General features: G+C 39.2%; 2 protein-coding genes across 4 annotated transcripts; both read right to left on the reverse strand.

Annotated features, from left to right (window-relative positions):
• Positions 1-1,182: 1,182 nt before the first annotated feature.
• Positions 1,183-14,247, reverse strand: crot (carnitine O-octanoyltransferase). Of its 3 annotated transcripts, XM_037783973.1 has the most exons (17): positions 14,114-14,247; positions 12,265-12,402; positions 9,495-9,619; positions 9,216-9,397; positions 8,969-9,093; positions 8,741-8,849; positions 7,789-7,882; positions 7,512-7,637; positions 6,724-6,825; positions 6,468-6,551; positions 6,252-6,359; positions 6,016-6,146; positions 5,800-5,923; positions 5,612-5,690; positions 4,742-4,835; positions 3,215-3,334; positions 1,183-3,032 (listed from the first exon to the last, which is right to left on the reverse strand). In XM_037783973.1, exons 2-17 carry the CDS (start codon positions 12,377-12,379, stop codon positions 2,912-2,914), a joined length of 1,839 nt encoding a protein of 612 aa, XP_037639901.1. In that variant the 5' UTR covers positions 12,380-12,402; positions 14,114-14,247; the 3' UTR covers positions 1,183-2,911. The 3 variants fall into 3 exon arrangements, 2 of the variants coding, with proteins under 2 accessions (XP_037639901.1, XP_037639902.1); XR_005208747.1 differs by lacking the exons at positions 1,183-3,032; positions 3,215-3,334; positions 4,742-4,835; ... (5 more) ...; positions 6,724-6,825; positions 8,741-8,849 and having other exon boundaries at positions 7,582-7,637; XM_037783974.1 differs by lacking the exons at positions 1,183-3,032; positions 3,215-3,334; positions 4,742-4,835; ... (6 more) ...; positions 7,512-7,637; positions 7,789-7,882 and adding an exon at positions 8,279-8,468.
• Positions 14,248-16,511: 2,264 nt separating this feature from the next.
• Positions 16,512-18,745, reverse strand: acbd7 (acyl-CoA binding domain containing 7). The gene is made up of 4 exons (XM_037783975.1): positions 18,592-18,745; positions 17,216-17,333; positions 17,073-17,135; positions 16,512-16,987 (listed from the first exon to the last, which is right to left on the reverse strand). The coding sequence occupies exons 1-4, from the start codon at positions 18,601-18,603 to the stop codon at positions 16,914-16,916; spliced, it is 267 nt and encodes an 88-aa protein (XP_037639903.1). The 5' UTR covers positions 18,604-18,745; the 3' UTR covers positions 16,512-16,913.
• Positions 18,746-19,594: the final 849 nt, after the last annotated feature.

Raw genomic sequence — 19,594 nt, forward strand, 5'->3', positions numbered from 1 at the left:
AGGCGGGACTGTTGCGCTATTATTCCGCCTCGCTGTTCTCTATGAAATACACAGAGACGGAATTTGGGGACAGAGTTGTTCCGCCGCTGAGCCGGAAGCAGAGGTAGTCACAGAGACGAGCTAATGTCTGTGTAAAAGGGACAGCCGGCACGGCAGGACTACACCCACAAACTACGAGCTGTTGTGTTAAACGTCACACCCCTTTTTGCTCCTGTGATGCCGGTGTGCTATCTAAAATCACACACTGGGGCGGCATTATGTTATTGTGTTTGGTTCAGTTTGAAAAAGCAAAGCCGGCGCAACGGCGGATCTTGTTTTCGGCGGCATTGCAGAATCTGTGTGAAAGGGGCTTCTGTCTTGCAGCTGAAAGTCACCTTTCAGTCAAAAAGCCAAGTCTACCCCCTGTACAATAGTTTTGACATGTGACAGTAGGAGAAGCACAGGTGTAAATATGAAATGAATGACTGAATTCTATTTAGTTGCCTCAGGTTCAGGCTCCTGGTACTGTGCATGCTGGCTCACTGTCACAGTTTACTGGTACACCTGAATGTTATTACTAACACTTGTGTTTTTCTTACGATCACAAGTCAAAATGTCTGCTTTGAAAAAGACCTTTTGTATTGTGCCCTCTCATGTTTCTTCGTCTTCTTCTTCCTTGTTTCTTCCAAGTTTGTGCTTCGTACACTGGGACTTATTTATTCCATATACTTATATAATACATATTTATAGCTGTTGATTTTTGGAGCCATCTTCCGTTAGGTGTTAAATACAGACAAATGTACAGAGATTAAAGCGAATATATTTTGTATCATAGAGGGCATCACATATACCTGTGACACTGGGATCATCGTCACAAATATGTTATGTTCTTACAGTATTTGTATTCAGGCAATTCTTTGATAATTACTTTATTGATTGTTTGTCATGATGCCGTCTATCTTTATTCACAGTCTTCCTGAACAGTTTAACTCAGGTAAATATTGTCTACACAGGCTGTGCAGATTTTAATTTTTATTAATGCACTTTGGTCGCAATCACTAGGAATCCTATTTTGTTTCCATAAATGCAAGGAATTACTAAACGTTTTGTAGAATATGCTTATATGTAACTATTTAAGTTTTATATTCAGTTATTGAACCATCATCTCATTTTAACATTTAATCATTTGACGGGACAATCAAACAGATGGAAATCTCTCAGCTTTATTTTGTCAGTACAACTTTGTTACATTTCCAAAAATCACATAAATTTAGCGTTTTTGCAATAGTAAAAATTTATTTAAGATTTTAAATATTAAGCTGTTTTCTTTTGGATATTTAAAAGAAGTACAGTCTTATTCACATTTTGCCATTTCCAAAGGTTTTTGTCAATGTCATCGATCACAAAGATTAGATGCAGAGGAGATGTGATGTGAAAAATCTCAATTTTTAAGGTTCATTTATGTTTTACAGCAGTCATCTTGATATAAACTCATATGAATATTCTACCAACTTGACAGACAGAGCAGAGAACACAAATAAAGGAAAGCTGCATAGTTAGTTCTGCATTTTGAAGGCCATCCATTACATGGTGTTTCTAACGGACTCAGAAGTTCATTCAGTGAGCGAGGTCTTTTTTTCTAGCAGCGGTCAGATTTTGTAATGAACATTTTTGGATTGGCCTAGATCCATGGTACTTCTCAGCTGTTGATTATGTATCAAAGGGCTTCTTATGATGTTATTTATTTATTTGGTGTACTGTAAATACTGTGTTTTTGTTGTTTTACTTGGTGGCAATCGAATTTCCCCACGGGGATCAATAAAGCTGTCTATCTATTTGATCTATCTAGTGTGCAGGCTCTATAAGGTGCAGCGACCAAGTAAGTAAGGCAACAATCAGCAAATCAACAGTTTCACTGATGTTCTGAAGTAATACAAAACAATTATGCAGCATCTCAATGGATTGAAAGGCAACCCTAAAAGTTTCAAGTCAAACTAAAATTCGAAGCATTTATTTCTGGAAAGTGGAAGCAAGCAAAATATGTTAGTAACGTTACTCCCTGCATAGCTAGCGTTAGCCGTCTTTCCAGATATAGTGATGGCAAATGACCAGACTGACAAAACTCACAGTAACAGGTAGTCCTGCGACCTTAACACTATGTATGTTACCCTGTAATTCAAATAATCTACGTACATAGTCACAGAGTAACGAAGCGAGCGCTAACGGCTAACAGCTAACCAATACCTGTGTGGCTGTTGGAACTGAAGCATATTACAGACTATTTTTAGTGCCCGTCCTCTATCACAGTCAAACTTTAATTTCTTCTTTTTGTTGAGTATAATTTTGATCATATAAGGCGAAAGTCAAAACAAACACCATGAAGATATTTTGTGATTTCTAAGGAAAAATGAATTTCACTTTCAGTCCAACTTTAATAGTTGAGTACTGTTGCTGCATTACTGTAGATTTTCACCAATCCAAACATTAAACAAGGCAAATCTATTTAACTTGTATCATAGTTATTTTTGTTATGGGTTTAATTGGATTGCCTTTTATTGTCACAGAAAAATCTAAGGCCAACAGTCAAAACCATCATGAGTTATTTCCTTCATTGTCAAATATTCACCCACTGGGGGACACGCAACATAAAAAAGGTCTCTTGAGCCTTAGCATCATCTTATTTTGAATGTGGATTAATACTGTCAGGATTTAAAATGAAATACTCAATAGAATTTACACCATAATCATAAAAATCAGAGAATCAGGAAAAATATATACACTACTCAGAAAAGAACAATTTACACTAAAAAAAGTTACCTAGCTGCAATGATTCTGTTCCTTTGCATTGATCTGTGCTCAGAACAAACAGGACTGTCGCCAGCTGTCGGCTGTTAACTGAGGGTTTGTGAACTGTATGTGCATTAATGTAAAGTTATAGCTGAGATGTGGTGGCCAGGTGGAGCATCTCATGCAACGAGTTACAGAAGTTGTTGAAAAGTGACGCAGCATCTGTCTCACGGCAAGATTTCCACGCTGAGATTGAGACCACAATCCTGGAGGGGAAAAAAGACGTAGTGTGGATATGATTGCTGAAAATGCGGGGAAGGTATGCACTATTTCAAACGTTGATGGTGAAAATGAAACTTGTGTTCCGTGAAGGAGCGGAACGAGGTAGTATGGGATATCACGGCCCGCGTGACCTTTATGGAAAAATGCTTATGTCTTGTCGGCCCACCTGTCATCTCTGATGCGATAGAAAAAGCCATAGCCACGGTGCACCATGGGAGCCACGGCCCCCAGAACCGTAGTGTAGCCCACCAGACTGGACGACAGCACAAAGCTACCACCACCACCACTGCAGACACAAACACAACTCAGTTACAGGCAGACAGAAAGACCTCCGTAACTCATTTCAATCTAGTGCAATGTCTTCTGCGTTGCAGTTCAGTTTATCAAACAGACCATTTATCACAATGTACGTTATAGTCTAGTAGTTGTTTTTTTTAAACCATCCCTTAAAATCTTAAATCTTTTTACAAATTTACGTAAGAGCCCACAAAAGACAAATTTGAGGCCGATGGTGATATCCGTATTATTGAGACAATCACTGCCAAAACTATATAATTTTGGCAGTGATTCCTCAAATTTGGTTATTAAAGAGTTGTGAAAAAGAGCCAAGAATTTTTACATTTCAACACCTTCACTATCAAACCGTACAGTAATGGTAAATATATGATGACCATAAAATGTATTAATTTAATTAAAAAAATTAATTTAGTGATAATTAAAACATAAATAAGACCTTTAAATAAACACACAAACGCAGTACAACTAAAATATTTTAAAGTTGAATAAATTCTAGAAGCAGAATAAAAAAGAATTACCGCCACATGGTTATATGCCTCCTCCAACCAGTCAAGTTGCAATCTACATCCATGTCTGTCCAAAATGTCCAAGTGGACGTTTGTGCCAAATTTAGTGAAATTCGCTCCAGGCGTTCCTGAGATATCGCGTTCACGAGAATGGGCCGGACGTACGGACAACATGAAAACATAATGCCTTCGACCACAGCTGTTGCCGGCGTGGAGGCATAAAAATCCTGCCTTTTTGTTGCCGTAGTTTATTTCTGCATATGATCCAGCATACAGGCCTCTATGGACCTACTGTAGCTGTGAGAAGCCAATATCAGTTGATAACAAGGGGCTGCTGATATATACCACAGACATTTTGATGTGTTTTGATGAAGGACAAGGGCAAGAGTAATTAGTTTAATTCTATTTAGGTGAGCCACATGTGCATTTTGGCTCACTGAATGGCTTACTTGGACATTGTTAATGTTATTAGTTACACCTACTGTATCTAGAATTACTGCCTTGTAGTTGTATGCCTCTGCCAACCAGTCAAGTTACAGTTTACATCCATGTCTGTCCAAAATGTCATCACTTCATCATTTCATCCTATTATATATTTGTGTTAAAATTGTCATAATTAGATTATGAATTCTTGAGTTATGTCCAAAAACATGTTTTGTGAGGTCACAGTGACCTTGACCTTTGAGCACCTAAATCTAATCAGTTCGTCTTTGTGTCCAAGTGGACGTTTGTGCCAAATTTGAAAATATTCCCTACAGGGCTTCTTGAGATATCTCATTCATGAGAATGGTACGGATGTATGTACGGGCAACCCGAAAACACGGTGCTACCAGCCACGGTTGTCACTGGCACGGAAGCATAAAAAACATAAATTAGCTTTAAGACAGTACCTCTTTGCATAGAGGGGATCCATGAAGAGTTCTGGAGTAGGACGTCCCTCCTCTTTGGCGATAAGATACAGCCCAAGAAGATGCCTGTCAAAACCTGGCAATAATGTCACAAAATCACATTGATTAATAACAGGTGCAACAAAGCGAAGAAAAGATCTCTTCTCGCATTGACTACTGTAACGCACTTTTCTCCTCATTCAGTATGTCTGCTCTTGGTTATTGGATGCATAGTCAGACTCCTGCATATGTGGCTGAAATACTTTTAGCCACATTATTAATCAGCTCGCTCTCTTATGAATTATGGGGGGTATGGGATAAACAGATTGCGCCACGCCCAGTTGCCTAGAAACGGCTATTGCTAAGGCGTCTTTTGATAAGCAGGCTGCCATGTCATGAGGTAGAGCTAGCTAGCAAGCAAGATAGATAGATTTTGGATTCTGCAATGACATAGCCTAAATGTAAAATTAATAACCCCAGAAACTGAATTTTAATTTTACTTATTATTTAAAGAAACAGATGAAAATGAACAACTTAACAGCTTCCAGAAATTACATCTTTGTGAGTGCTGATGGGTAAAAATGCCAACTCTGTAATTTGTAATCACTATCAATTGAATTTATTGTGTTTTATAGAGCAATGTTTTCACTGTTTGGAATTTGCTTGCAGTAAAAACTACAAAAAATCTGACTCCTGTCCTCAATCTTGTGTTTGGAAGTGTTTTACTTTATTATAGCTGTGCACCTACATACACACATAGTGAGGGTCGAGGAAAAGGGATTTCCATAATAGCATAATGAGAGCTGCTTAGAAAAGGTGAACAGTGATATGTGGAAATATTAGAAAAATTACATGTGTGTAAAGTGAACTAACCTTTTCCTTCCTGAGCTTCAGCCATCAGTTTGTTGTGTTTATTGAAGGCTAGCAGCATGGCTTTCCTCTTGGCATCAACCTGACAGAAAAATGTTTATGTACTATGTCAAATAAGCAAAGACTGCATCCACCTCCTTCCTCTGTGTGATTTTGCCACAGTGCAGTGTTTCAGACATGCACGCACTCACATCACACCTGGGGTCCATCATGGCTTTACACCAGTTCACAGCCTCCTGGGTGCAGGATCGCATCGTCTCCGTCCTGCCGTGGTAGAACTTGCGAGTCATTGCTGTCTCATAACAACTTCCTGGCCTGTGAGGGGTAAGAAAGACATCCAGGGCCATTCACTTCACAGACTTCAAACATCAGTAAAGTCATGGTCATATTTTTTAACCAGTTCATACCTTTTGTGCATTTTCTGGTAGGCCAGCTGCATTGCTAGTTGAACAAAGGTGTCTGGGTGCAACTTCTTCTGTTTGATGGCTGCTTTTCCAAACGCTGTGAAGGCGTAACACACAATCTGCAGGTCCTGTGTCTGTAAAACCAGCGACAGAGTGGACATCCACAGAGCTGTGACTATGGACAAGTCAGTTTGCATCAGGCTTTTTCTACTATAGTTTGGTGTTTAATACCGGCTTACCGACTCAAGGTATTGCTGTTTGGCGTGGCTGATGTAACTCTGGACTTTCTCGTCAACAGTAAACACCAGCTCCTCAGGACGGGGTACGGGTCTGACTGCGTCTGAGCCCTAAAAAGCATAGACATCAATGTGTGAAAAGTGGATGGATACATTTAAATTAAACTAACAAGAACTCTTTAAATGTATGTACAGAATCAAGTAATAGTCAATGTTTACCTTCCATTTGCCTTCTGTAACTTTGATTTGCTGGTCCAGATACCAACACATAGACACTAGTACCATGGCATCATATGGTGCATGCTGCAAAACAATTTGATTTAACTCCTTAAGAAGTATGTTTTGTATTTAAGAATTATTTGCTTTTGGACAGGAACTATCCAAGATGAGCAGCATGAAAATCATGAATCTATAAACGTGTCATATAGTGTATCTTCAAACTCCTCTAGCATGAACCACACACATACAAACTCACATCACAAGTGGATGCAAAGGTGCCATCTGTGAACACGAGTGAATTGTACGATTTGTCACCCCAGCGGATGGTGGGGTTGCCTGTAAGGGCTTCCAGGGTCACCTGTGTTCAGAATTTAAAAGTCACACAATCAGAAGCACAACTCTTTCCTTTTAAAAAACAGTGAACATTAAAGCTACAGTTGGCAACTTTAATAAAAATACGTTTTTGGTATATTTGCTCAAACTGTCACTCTATCCTGACAGTAATGCATGAGACAGATAATCTGTGGGGAAAAAAATCAGGTTCCTGTGGCTCCTCTTAGTGCTCCTAATGGGTCCTGGTTTGTGACCTGGCCGCCATGTTGTAAATAGTCGAGCCAATACCAAGCGCCGCCCACCGGCTGGAGCAAACTATCTAATTTTACAGATAAACAGTACACTACAAGATGTGTCTGGAAACATCTGAGGAGAGAAATAGGTATTACAGTAACAGAATCTTGATTCATATTTGATTAGCGCTGCCTAGTCCGACAGTTTGATCAGAGTTCACAAGCTTCACGAGTAATGATTGACAGCTGCGTTAGAGACTCCTCGGCTCTGATTGGTTGATTTTCAACAGGCGCAGTTGAATCTTGCAAATGGCATGAGGAGTACTAAGAGGAGGCAGAGTCACAGATTATTTCTCTCATATACTACTGTCAGGATGACAGTTTGAGCAAATATGACAAAAAGTTATTTTTATTAAAGTTACCATCTGTAGCTTTAAGTCATGAAATCATAAATAATTAAACTTTGTGCAGCCCGTACATTTGTGTAGTTCTCTGGAGTGGAGTAGGGTTTTGTTTCATCCAGAGATAAGACGAACAGGCTGCTCTGGATGGTCTCCAGGATGGTGTTATTGTGTGGATCAATGTTTATTAGATGCTCCCTGGCCTGCAGAGAGAGTAAACAGATAAATGCTGACAGTACCGATCCTCAAGTATGCTTTTGTGACAGAACTTTTTTCACAAATGTGATCTATAATCTGGTTTAGAGCTTATTCACCAAGATGAACAACAAAGTCTTCACATGTGAGCACCCCTACCTGCGCCCAACGAGTCCTTTCCTCTGAGGTGAGAACAGCCACTCCATCTCCCTCTGGCTTTCCCTCACAGCACTCTTTCACATAGCTCAGCTGCCTATACAGGTTAACACAGAAAATGGATAGATGGATTAACCAAAGAAAAATATTTTTCTATATATTTTAGGACCGTTGAGATGCTGTGCATCATGGTTAATGTGGTTAAGATATGTTCTCGTGTCTCTTCCTCGCATCTCTCTCTCTATCGCATTCCTGTTGGGAGGAGCTAAGATGCAAAGGAGAGACGTGAGGAGCCATGTTACCCAAATGGAGAGCACCTGTTGGGTGCTTTTCATTATGCTAACTTATGCTTCCTCGCATTCGCTGTTCTCCCGTGACCCAGGAATTATTTCCCCTCCACCATCATGGAGTATCTTCCAATCCCTTAAATGCACCTCGAGGAGACAAGGAGGCTTCTGGATGAGCTTAGAGCGAGGAAACTTAGGCGCATCTTATGTGGAAGTCTTTTATTAAGTGGCATGACGTATAAATGCCGCATCTCCACATGTGGCACACAGTTTGAAACAACTGATGTTGCTTAAGACTCATGCTATGGAATCAAGGATTTCTCATTTGGCAGCTTCGGCTCCTCCGTCATCGCGTCTCTTCCTCGCATCTTTCTCTTACATCCTCGCTGGGAGGAGCTATGACGTGAGTGAGTGAAGCCAGGAGACACGTTAGCATAATGAAAAGCACAGAATATCTGTTCTCCATAGATACTGTAAGTGTGGCACCCTCTTTGGGCTAATTAGTGGAATGCTATTATTTCATACTCGGTGGTAGATGTACAACGTTCCTCCATGTTTTCTAAAGTTCTATTAGCAGTGTCAGCAGCACTTGGTTCATGGCCCCAACCCATCAACAGGAAGTTTGCTCTCTTGAGTGGTGTGTGTACTTTTTGTGTGTATATCACTACCTGAGTATTTCTGGAGGAGTAAGGATTTGTCCATCACAGACTGCGTCAAATGTGAAGATCCGTCCACGACAAAACACCACCAAATGGGAGGGACATGGACCCTCACTCTCTGTGGCATAGCACAACATGCACATACACATCAGTGATATGTAAGCTGAGAAAGTGTGCTAAAGCGTATGCAGGTGTGTCTGAAGGTTAGAGATACAGTAACAGCCGAGTTTATTCTACCTGTCTTGAAGTAGTTACGAATGGTATCCTTCTTCACTCCGGGTACTTTGCAGGTGCAGAACAGCATTCTGAACTGGTCCATATCTAACGCTATTTTGCCGGCTTTCTGAGGATGCAGCCTCTCCCTAAAACATGCACATGGAAGAAATAAAAACACAAATTGCGTATATATAGTACCTGACTCAATGTAAAAAGGAGAGCAACTTCTACTTAACACACCACAAAAACACAGCTTGTAATGTCTTACGTGCGGATCAGGTTCCAGTACTGTAGTGTATGCCATGTGCCAATACTGGCCCTATGCAGGTAAGTTCCCTCTTCAGGAGGCCAGCAGTGCTCAAGGTAGGGGGCCGGGCCACCAAAGTTCACATTCAGCTGAGAGGGGATGCGGACCTCCAGATACGCAGCATCTAACCACCATTCTTCCAGCTGAGGAAAAGAAAAAACAGTCAGCTAAATAAAACTTCCATGACTGAAAAAGGACATCTGTAACAGCAAACAAGACATTTACAGCTCAATTACACACCCAGTTCTTCTTTGTCCTGGCTCTCTGCAGTAGTTTCAGGTGCAGCTCTTTGCCAACACCCTCTTGAAATTTCCTCACAATGTCCACTGTAGCCTTAAACTCTTCCTCAGATGCAAATGGATGAACTGATGGGAAACATGGCAATGCAAAATTAGTCAAGTATGAGCACCAGCTGCTGATCATTGTGAACATTAAGCATCTTCTGTTGCAAAAACTGTGGATTTAATTCAGCTTGCAATAAATGATTCATATGAAACACACAATTATACATCCAAACTAAAACACTTGTATGCTGTGATAATATCGTAGCCAGGTGGAACTGACGTTGGGGGATGGTTGGTCCGGTCGGACCTGTAATGTGTGCGTTCCAATACCCATACTAACATATTAATTAGTATGCCAGAAAAAGATTTAGGCTATGTTCCAAATCGCATACTTTTTCTTTTTTACTTTTAATACATACTGCAGTTGCCCTTACAAAGTGTGTACTGTTGCATGCAGTATGCATACAATTGGGATTACTACTTCGTCATAACATGGTGCCTTGAACTTTGACCCTCTTGCTCATATACGTATATCCGCTGTGCAGAGGATTATGGGTCAGAATAGCCAGAAAATCATGCTGTCTTGCATACTGCAAAATGCGACCAGATGTAGTAGGACATCCTGGTATTTTTGGCATACTGCATTTGACATACTGCGTATTGGGACTATGGGTGCAGTCGAAAAGTCAAAAAATGACGTCCTACTGTCTTTTCCTAACCACTTTTCCTTGACCTCAATGGAAAACGTCATGAGGTCAAGGACAGATGTGAAGGCGAATTCATACGGACTTAGGAAAAGACAACCGTGGTGTTAAGAGACTTACACCAGGCTTATGATTCGACGGCGGTGGATGTTAGTGACGTGGTTCGGGCATGTGGTGAAACAACAATGTTCCGAAGATGGACTACAAAAGGTGCTGCTTCCCCGTTCGCTTTAAAAGTTGTGGCCGCAAGGAATTGTGGGACGGCATTATCTCCTTTCCTTTGGTAAAGGATGGTCCAGTGTATCCTATGCTAAAGGAGATAATAAAGGAAGCATTGAGGAAGCATACTTAGATACTTCCAGGTCATTTCACTCAGTTGGGAACCTTCCTAAGCAAAAAAGACTTTGTGACCACAGCCTATGTATTGGGACAGACTAAATATTTTTCTGGCTTACTAAATAGTATGGTAGTAGTTGTACTGGAACACAGTTAGTATGTCCCAAAACGCAGTATGCCTAATACAGTATGCCAAAAATACTAGAATGTCCTACTACATCTGGTCACATTTTGCAGTATGCAAGCCAGCATGCTTTTCTGGCTATTCTGACCCACAATCCTCTGCGCAGCGGGATGAGCAAGAGGGTCAAAGTTCAAGGCTTAATGTTATGAAGAAGTAGTTTGTCCCAATTGTATGCATACTGTATGCAACAGTGCGTACTTTGTAAGGGCAGCTGTAGTACGTACTAAAAGTAATAAGAAAAAGTATATGATTTGGAACGTAGCCTGAGTCTGAACTTTGTCTCCTCCGCGTCGGGCTGGTACGTCGTGTGTGTTGAGTAGAACTTGTTGTTCCTGCGAGTAAAGTCCGGTGTGGCCGTAAGCCAGCCCATGTCGCCGTCTGTCTGGTGTGGCAACCGGAGTCGTGACATGGGCTGGCTATGATATTTAAAAACACAGTTGTAGCACGATTTGAGGTGTTGTCAACATGAAAGTTAAAATCGTCAATGTTCATAATTTTATCACACTTAAAGGGACTGTATGAACATGTATAAACGTTTTTTTAATTGTCTTTTATTGCCAATGTGTGAACAAGTTGTAACCTAACCTAAAAAATGAGAACTTCCGAGACCTTCTGGGTTTTCTCTATCAGCCTGTAGACTGCTTTTAATGTGAAGAACCCGGGCCTGTTTTCCCAGGAAAATCCAACGGATGTGACGTCATGCACGCTCACGAGTGCCTGTAACTTACGTTCGGTTAGAAGTCCGCTAACGCCAACAAACCAGCCCCCTACTACTCAGACTCCAACACAAACTCCACAGAAGCACAAAAAAAAAAAAAGTTATATCTAGTGAAGCCCGTCTTGCAAAACAGGAATGTGACCGACGTTGGGGGAAAACTAGGATCAACATCGGCCGGGCCTTCGATTCATGGAGGGACCTTCGTTTGGTTTTGGGTATCAAAACAGACTCCGAGCTGGCAAAATTCCTATTGGACAGGTAGACTAACGTTACTGCCAAGCATGTGAAATATATAGTGATATTGTGGTTTTAGTTGTCAATCATGTTCAGTCTCGTGTGTGCTGCCTCACTGTTTTGACCGAAGCTTGTTTGTGTCTACGTAGTGCGAGCACAAGTGCAAGCAACAGGATGCTGACTGTCGTTGACTTAACAGCCACAGGTGTCACTGTTAACAGGCAATTTCTCATTTTTTACATATAGTCCCTTTAACAACCACAGAGGATAAGTATTCTGAAAATTCAGTTAAGTAACACAGGGTTAAAGGTTGGGGGTCGATAAATGACAACACAGAGAGAACTGGAATGAGAGTTCATTTTTAACATTGTTCCCTTAAAACTTGCTCAATTATTAACTGAAATAAGGCAGTATAAAGGCCATGTTGAATTTTCTCAAATATTTACACTATTTGTTTGAGTAAATATTTGAAATTTGCATGTTGAACATTTACAGAATCTGAAACAGAGGAACTTGTGACACAGCAGGTTGTTCAAAGTTACTATCCTACCTGAATCCAGGTATTTCGAAAGGCTCATCTCCAGTGACGGGACAGGCAGGGACGGCAGGCTGCTTTGGTACTGGAAGGTCCGCTCTGGCAGAGACTCTGACACATTATTATCCATCTTCTCCCTGGAAGGAATTCAGACTGGAGCCACAAAACAAAACATCAGTGTCATAATACTCATAATATTACAACTTTTTTCTCGTAAACCTATGACTTTATTCTCATAATACTATGACTTTTTTCTCTTAAACTTATGACTTTATTCTCATAATACTACGACTTTTTTCTCTTAAACCTATGACTTTATTCTCATAATATCATGACTTTTTTTCTCTTAAACTCATGACTTTATTCTTATAATACTACGACTTTTTTCTCTTAAACCTATGACTTTATTCTCATAATACTATGACTTTTTTCTCTTAAACTTATGACTTTATTCTCATAATACTACGACTTTTTTCTCTTAAACCTATGACTTTATTCTCATAATACTACGACTTTTTTTCTCTTAAACCTATGACTTTATTCTCATAATACTACGACTTTTTTCTCTTAAACCTATGACTTTATTCTCATAATATCATGACTTTTTTTCTCTTAAACCTATGACTTTATTTTCATACTACGGCTTTTTTTCTCTTAAACCTATGACTTTATTCTCATAATACTACGACTTTTTTCTCTTAAACCTATGACTTTATTCTCATAATATCATGACTTTTTTTCTCGTAAACTTCTGACTTTATTCTCATAATACTACGACTTTTTTCTCTTAAACCTATGACTTTATTCTCATAATATCATGACTTTTTTTCTCTTAAACCTATGACTTTATTCTCATAATACTACGACTTTTTTCTCTTAAACCTATGACTTTATTCTCATAATATCATGACTTTTTTTCTCGTAAACTTCTGACTTTATTCTCATAATACTACGACTTTTTTCTCTTAAACCTATGACTTTATTCTCATAATATCATGACTTTTTTTCTCTTAAACCTATGACTTTATTCTCATAATACTACGACTTTTTTCTCCTAAACCTATGACTTTATTTTCATACTACGGCTTTTTTTCTCTTAAACCTATGACTTTATTCTCATAATATCATGACTTTTTTTCTCGTAAACTTCTGACTTTATTCTTGTAATATCAAGACTTTATCCTCGAAAATCTCCGATTTTTTTCCTCAATGTGGCCCTTATACTGCGTCCTACCATATAGACCTACAAGAATGAATAAATGAACAAAAATGAAAATGTAAACAAAAAAACAGTTATTCATTTCCATGTTTATAAATCCATAGAGAGTCACTGGAGAGGAGCTGAAGAGCTGCAGGTGGCTGAACCCTTACCCCTGACATACATGATACCTAAGCAGGTGTACAAAGTTGACAGATAAGAGCTTTGCATTTTACAGTCTGTTTAGCATATTACCTTTAAGGGTGATGCCTTTTACTGACAGTTGTAATATCCCACAGTTCTATTTTGCAGTATCATAGCAACGTTAGTCTCATTCATAAGCTCCTTTTACGACCACAATACTGGATACATGTTGTTAGTGTAACTTTGTTTTCAGTGTCCAGTTCAGTAGAAATACAGACAAGTAACCTGCGTGTTGAAAGCATTCATATAAACAACCATTTACTGGTTTCTTACTGCTAGTTAACTGAACCGGATCTGAAGTTTACAGTAAGCTCCAGTAACGTCAATACGGTTCATCGTTATTAGCTTAATCTCGCCGGCGGTTATTGACTAAATCAACCGAAATGTTTGACATGTAATTAGGTAAAGTTGATTTAAAAAAAACGTTCCTAGCTTTCACACACAGTGCGTCTGTTAGCTCACCTTCTTCAGGATGTGTTGACTTTAGCTGACTGCATCCACAGACTGGTGAAGTTCAGTCTGTTGTTATTGTCCCGCAGCACAACGCAGTAGGGATGTGTCGGTCACGAACGAGTCGGTTCAAAGAGCCGGCTCTTTTAAGTGAACGATAATGGTACGTGTGCACAGGGGCGTTTTTTATCAGGAGGGGACGCGACGCTTCCCAACATTGGACGTTTGGTGGGCTGTCACTAGACACAAGGCTGTCCCCACCTGATTAGATGAACGCTTTCCCTCCGTTGGCTGCTGCTCTCAGCTTTCAAACCGGAAACAGTATGGAGGCTCGTTTGGAAACGTTCTTATCTTATTTCACGAAAATATTTCAATCAAAATTAGTTTCTGAAAACATTTGAGGCGAGAAATAAGCCATGCAGTTGATGAATCTGTCTTTATTTTGGATCGACAACATTTATTTTAAAAGATTCTCGGGAGTTTCGAGAGGCGGCGAGTCGCGCCGGACGCCGGTGATTTGCATAAACTAGACAAGCCCTCAACTATATGCAAATGAGGAGCGAGCGTCGTGACGCTCCGTTTCTCGAATCGCGACGCCACGCTACCAGAATGCATTGCGCAGATGCTTACATAGACAATGAATGGGGAGCGTGGAAAGCACAGAGCCTGTGGACATGTACCATAAGAGCCGGCTCCCGTCCGAGAGCCGTTTTTTTTTTTTCTTTAAATAATTCAAGGCAGAATGATAGGATGATCTTCTCCGCGCCATGGGCACTCCATGCACTGACTGTGACTGAATGTTGTGTTAATGATGTCCGTGTGACCAATCAGGTGATGACAGACAAGGATCATACCATCAAGCAGGGAGGGGCGGAGGGGCGGAGGGGCGGAGGGGCGCTGACGGTCTACAGGTACAGAGCAGGAGGAAGAGGAGGAGAGAAAGAGAGAGAGCAGTGTGATGCGTGAATAGCAGACAAGATGAGTGACAGTTGGAAACGAAGCAACTTGTAAAATTATGGTATTCTGGAAATTATAAGGTTTAGTATAATTAAATTAAATAATTTAAGTGATATATGTGCACACATACTAATAAAAGGTCAAAACTGCACTAAATTTGGCTGAATTATAAAAGGCAGAAGTGGTACAATGAAGAGCCGTTTGGGAGCCGAAAGAGCCGGTTCTTCTTGGTTAGCTGAGCCAAATGATCTGGCTCACTAAAAAGAGCATGAATTCCCATCACTACAGCACAGCGCAGCAGCAGAAGTCCCGCTGTAACCTTTCACCCACTGAACAGGTCGCGTCTACAAGGGAACCCACGAGCTGGGAAAACTCTCGCGACACAAGTTAAGGTTAGGCATTTATTCGAATATTTAAGGTTCGGCGTTGACCTCGAATGGTTAAGTTTAGGGCTTTACCTCTATTAGTTAAAGTTAGGGGTTCGACCTTGAATAGGTAAGGGTTGGATAGGTCGTCGGGGCAGCAAATCTCGCGAGATTCCGCAGTTTTCGGGTTACCTTCTAGCCACGATCCCAGCACAGAATGCTGGTGCCAGCCCGGAAGATCGTACTGCGCATGCGTGGGGGAGATTGCACTTGACCTACATTTTATCAGTGAATGAGGCATTGATAGGGAGTTTTTATGCTGCATAGAGGTGAGAAGTGGATTGTTTTAGAGGCTGTGGTGACAAACCAAATGACCCAAATAGAGACAATGAAACAAAACCACAAAGTGCACATTTCACTCCACCATTTCAACCAAGAGTTGAAGACAAATTAAGGTGCTTGTAGCATACAACGATGGCATCAAGATGCTTTTTATAAAAATTTTACATTTGAAAAAATATTTTTTCCTCTAAATACTATTAATAGTTTACAAAATAAGGATGAAAATAATTTAGATAGACAATGACAGGGTAAACCTCTCTCAACAGCAAAGCCAAACAATTTTTGTAAATACATGATGGAGCCAAAAGTACATATGTGAACACCCTTGGCTGCATACTTCTGTGTATCTTTGGTCTGGCTCTGTAGTTTCATGGAATTGGACTACACCCAATCAATAGTAATCGTAAAGGATAGGATCAAAGGTCTGTCATAAAACAATAGTCATATGCCCATGTGTACACTGAAAACAGACTTTGCCTGCTGTAATCATTCTTCCTGTTCATTCATTCATTTCTAATGTGCTTACATTATGTGATGGGGAACAAAATCTGCAGTCCTTGTTCTGAGCAAAAATACACTCAGTTGCCAGTTTATTAGGTAACCCTATAGCTAAAAATGATACAGTCTAATACAACAATCCTGCAACAAATGGAGGTGTTGATTTAAATGTATGGTCATTTTGGAGGATGTAGTTTGTGTTGCTGTTGAATTGTATTACGTTATAAATAACAACAAAACAAAACAAAAACAGTGCACAGAGGTTTTATTTTCATGTTTTCACAGCATTTAATTTGTCCTGTTTAGAAATCAAGCTACATATCAAAGTGCACTTGTATATTGCTGTTGACACGTGGATTACAAGAATAAACTACATAGATCAGATAAAATAGCAATTAGCAAATTCAATATTTCTAACCTTAAAGGAAGCATATAAGTTGTTCAATTAGTAATCTATGTAAAAAAAGAAGATAGATCATAAAAAAGATATTAAAAAAAAAATATAATAAAAATTTAAGTTACACTTCATCCTGCATAATTATGGCCTCTGAAATCAGGTGGCTACTTGTCATAGAGACAGCAGCATTGTTTCAGTTATTGAGTTAGTCGACTTTTTGCATTAATTTTGCCTCTTCAGTTCATTGCGAGCCTTACATGCCATATTTGCTGATGACCTCCTTTGCAAGTGTGATGTAGGCAGACATGGCATCGTCCTTGGACATTCCTGAAAGAGTGTGAAAAAACGCAAAGTATCATCGTGTTGCTGTTTTAAGCTACTTTTACACTTACAAACATTTTTAATTTGTTACCTTTCCTGGAGCTCCAGGCGTCCCACTTGGCTTTTCCTTTTAAGTCCAGCATTCCTGGTCTTTCTACAATTGAGAGGAGGAAATGTTCAGAATTCAGGGAACATTTCATCGAAGTGATTCTGTTTTTCTGCAGCAAGTCATACCGGTGTCAATCTCTCCAACGATGGCCTGCTTATAAAGGCCATACAGGTCCAGCAACTCCTGGTCCGTAGGCCTCGTCTTCACCTTCTTCACATCCTCTGCCATCTTCTCAAACTCTGCCTGCAGATAATAAATGGTTTGAAAAGAAGTCACTCTTCTTTAATAAATTATTAAAAACTAAGCCATTATGTTTAAGCAGTATAGTTATTCTGCTCTTTGCCAAGGCTGAGTGACAGATGAATCAGTCTATTTGTGTATCAAAGAATATGAGAACATGTGCATATTAATCAGTTACAAACAACACTGAATAAGAAATCTGAGCATAGTATTCTAGTCATGCTGCAGAGCCCGGGAAACCTATTGTTGCACAAGCTGGGCATAAACAATGGGCTTTTATTCAAGACTCCATAGTGCTTTTGTGCCTACTTAAATAATCTACTTTAGAAAAGATCTAGGACATTGCAGATCAGATAATTACAGACCGTAGCAAACTCGTTTTAGGATCGACAAAAACCTGAAAACTCCTAAACTCTCAGTATAGGAATTTAGATGATCCTGAAATAATTTTACAAAATGGGTATTAGGTGGTCAAAATGGGTATTATATCAACCAGTTCATCTGCTCAATTCAATTGGAGCCAGATCCTGTTTGTTATTCCTTATAAAAGTTTAATATTATATAAGATAAGATAAGATATTCTTTTATTAGTCCTGCAGCGGGGAAATTTGCAGTGTACAGCAGCAAAGGTGGATAGTGCAAAAAACAAGATGCATCAGATAACACAGTAAAAAAAAAAAAGAGCTAAACAAAGTGTAACAAAATATGAACCATTTCAATAGAAGGAAGTATAAAAATAGGAGCAGTATATACAGTATTGACAATAAACAGACTATTAACAAAATTGCACAAGTGGAAAATGATATTGCACAGTAAGAATGAAATGAAATTCCACCTGAAATATATATTGCACAGTATGAATTACACCCGAGTAGTAATAATGATAATGATATTGCACATATATAGAAAAAATTCAAGTTCTAAAAATCACCCACTCTAGTTTATTTGCAAATGTTTATTCTGAATGAGACTAATATCCCTTTAATTATATAATATTACATTATATAATAATATTTTCTTGTTTATTAAGCAAACTGCTTGCAATAAGTTAGCCTGACTGTTGCAGCATCAGAAGGACAACAGGATAGATGTGTTTTTCTCGCATTACTCATAACCACACTGTCAAAGATGGATGACACCACACACAGAGGTTACAGTAGATGACGTCAACGCCCTGCCACTACCACCGTTATTCGTCTCATAGCGACATCTCCGCTATACTGCGACGTAGAAAGGAGGCAAAAAGCAGTACATATTTTACCTGAGAAGACATTTTCGCAGCTGCAGCCCCGTAGTCCAGATGAATATATGATTTCTCTCCTGTCTGGTGGATATGTGTCTCTGCGCAGCTGTGATTACAGCACAGCTGATCATTGACATATAATCGTCCAAGGAGATGCCTGCAGAGGAGGGAGCAGACAGCTGATTGGTTGTATGAAATCCTGCACAAACACTCATATAATGTAGGGGAAATAAACATATTAGTACTGTACTGTAATTTTTAATTAATTAAAAAAAAAAAAAATTCAGTGGGACTATTTGGGAATATTTGTTATAAACTACCCAACAGGTTGGTTTATATCTACTTTTCAACTCCAGATGGATATGTGGGCTGTAAATAAACTTGGGATGCTATTAATATATGTAATTTGGGATGTAAATAAATCTGGGATAGTTTTTACATTATATTCTATTATCATTCTATGATATATGAGTTATTAGAGGAGAAGTGAGAAAGGGGTAGGGAAATATAAGTTTTACTTTTACCTACTCCTTTTGGGACACTATTACTCTTGTTTTATTTGTTATTTATTTTGTATCTGTTTTTATTTATTTTTATGTTCGAAATAAAGTCTTTCATTCATTCATTTATTCATTCATTCAATCATTCATTCATTCATTCATTCATTCATTCATTCATTCATTCAGTTGCCTAGTGACAACAAACAGTAAAATGCTACTTACCCATGAAAGCATCAGTAGCCTAATAGCTTATTATAGGAAATCACATACTGTGCACTACATACTCAACAACAGGTGTGCTATTGTTCAGCATACTTTTGTGTGAATAAACAGTAGTATGTATCCAGGGAATGAAATTAGCACCTGCCACCTGCCAAATAACAGGGTAAATGTTGGTTGTGGCAGGTAAAGATTTCGGGTCACCTGCCACCATGGCAGACAGGTTTTCCTTATATTAAGAAATATTATTTTTAAAAAGCAATTCTAAAGACTAAATTAAATATATGATAAAACTTAATTTT

This window comes from Sebastes umbrosus, chromosome 11 (assembly GCF_015220745.1).
Source record: "Sebastes umbrosus isolate fSebUmb1 chromosome 11, fSebUmb1.pri, whole genome shotgun sequence".
In the NCBI taxonomy this organism is placed as follows: domain Eukaryota; kingdom Metazoa; phylum Chordata; class Actinopteri; order Perciformes; family Sebastidae; genus Sebastes; species Sebastes umbrosus.

Coding starts and splice junctions, on each gene's coding strand:
- crot (XM_037783973.1), bottom strand. CDS start 12,379: ATGGATAATAATGTGTCAGAGTCTCTGCCAGAGCGGACCTTCCAGTAC. Junction 9,398..9,494: donor CCAGGACAAAGAAGAACTGG/GTGTGTAATTGA, acceptor TCTTTTCCTCAG/CTGGAAGAATGGTGGTTAGA. Junction 6,147..6,251: donor AACAGCAATACCTTGAGTCG/GTAAGCCGGTAT, acceptor CTGGTTTTACAG/ACACAGGACCTGCAGATTGT.
- acbd7 (XM_037783975.1), bottom strand. Junction 17,136..17,215: donor CGTTGGAGAGATTGACACCG/GTATGACTTGCT, acceptor TCTCAATTGTAG/AAAGACCAGGAATGCTGGAC. Junction 16,988..17,072: donor CGCCTGGAGCTCCAGGAAAG/GTAACAAATTAA, acceptor ACACTCTTTCAG/GAATGTCCAAGGACGATGCC.